Source organism: Penaeus monodon, chromosome 24 (assembly GCF_015228065.2).
Source record: "Penaeus monodon isolate SGIC_2016 chromosome 24, NSTDA_Pmon_1, whole genome shotgun sequence".
In the NCBI taxonomy this organism is placed as follows: Eukaryota; Metazoa; Arthropoda; class Malacostraca; order Decapoda; family Penaeidae; genus Penaeus; species Penaeus monodon.
In genome coordinates this window covers 34490922-34491700 of record NC_051409.1, presented here as the reverse complement: position 1 = coordinate 34491700, position 779 = coordinate 34490922, and the positions used below count along the sequence as shown (strand labels likewise).

General features: G+C 35.2%; 1 protein-coding gene across 1 annotated transcript in view; it reads left to right on the top strand.

Moving 5' to 3' along the window:
- Window positions 1–779, top strand: part of LOC119588737 (WW domain-containing oxidoreductase-like) — a 101319-nt gene that overhangs the window by 98666 nt on the left and 1874 nt on the right. Inside the window, exon 6 of the mRNA XM_037937378.1 lies at window positions 9–194. Coding sequence (XP_037793306.1) covers window positions 9–194 — 186 coding nt within the window. The remainder of the gene's footprint in view (window positions 1–8; window positions 195–779) is intronic.

The following is a 779-nucleotide window of genomic DNA, read 5'->3' as shown; positions in this document are numbered from 1 at the left end:
CCCAATAGCCGATGTGATATACTGATTCTAAATGCAGGAGTTTTTGGCCTACCTCATACCTCGACTCTGGATGGACTTGAGACCACTTTCCAGGTCAACCACTTGTCACAGTTTTACCTCGCTGTGCTACTGCAGCCAATACTCTCTCGCTCGGCACCTGCACGGGTTGTGTTTGTCTCGGCCGAAGCACACAGGTAATCGGATGCAATTCCTCTGATTTTCTATGAATGTGGTTAATGAATTTGTTTTTGCTATTTAATCTGGAAGATAAAGGGTAGCGAACTGGATCTGGATGGCAAAGAAAATCTTTGATTTTGTTTTCCTGGTGTTCAGAAATTCAGTGCAGAGGTAGTAGTAGTTAACTAATAGATAAGTACATCAGATTTTTTTATTACATAAAAATGAATAAATGTTTTAGAACAAAGTAAGTAAATAAAGTATTCTTGTAAATTTCATATATTTAAACTGATCTGTCTTCAGAATCAAATAAGCAGAGACAATATGCTAATCATGACCCATATCCTGTTATATTTCTTTTAGATGCATTCAAAGACTGGCATTTACATATGGGCTCTGGATATATATGCTTCTTGTATCTATTTTTTATGGGCAATGTATTATATTCAGATCCTTTGATTTTCAGCATGTTTTAAAGGTTTCCAGTTTTGCTAATCTCTGTTTTTAAAATACTAAAGAAATTTTGCACTCATACTGTACATTCATGTTTTAATTGCATTCTAACAGGTGCCAGGAATCCCATATTTACATCTCTTGTATAT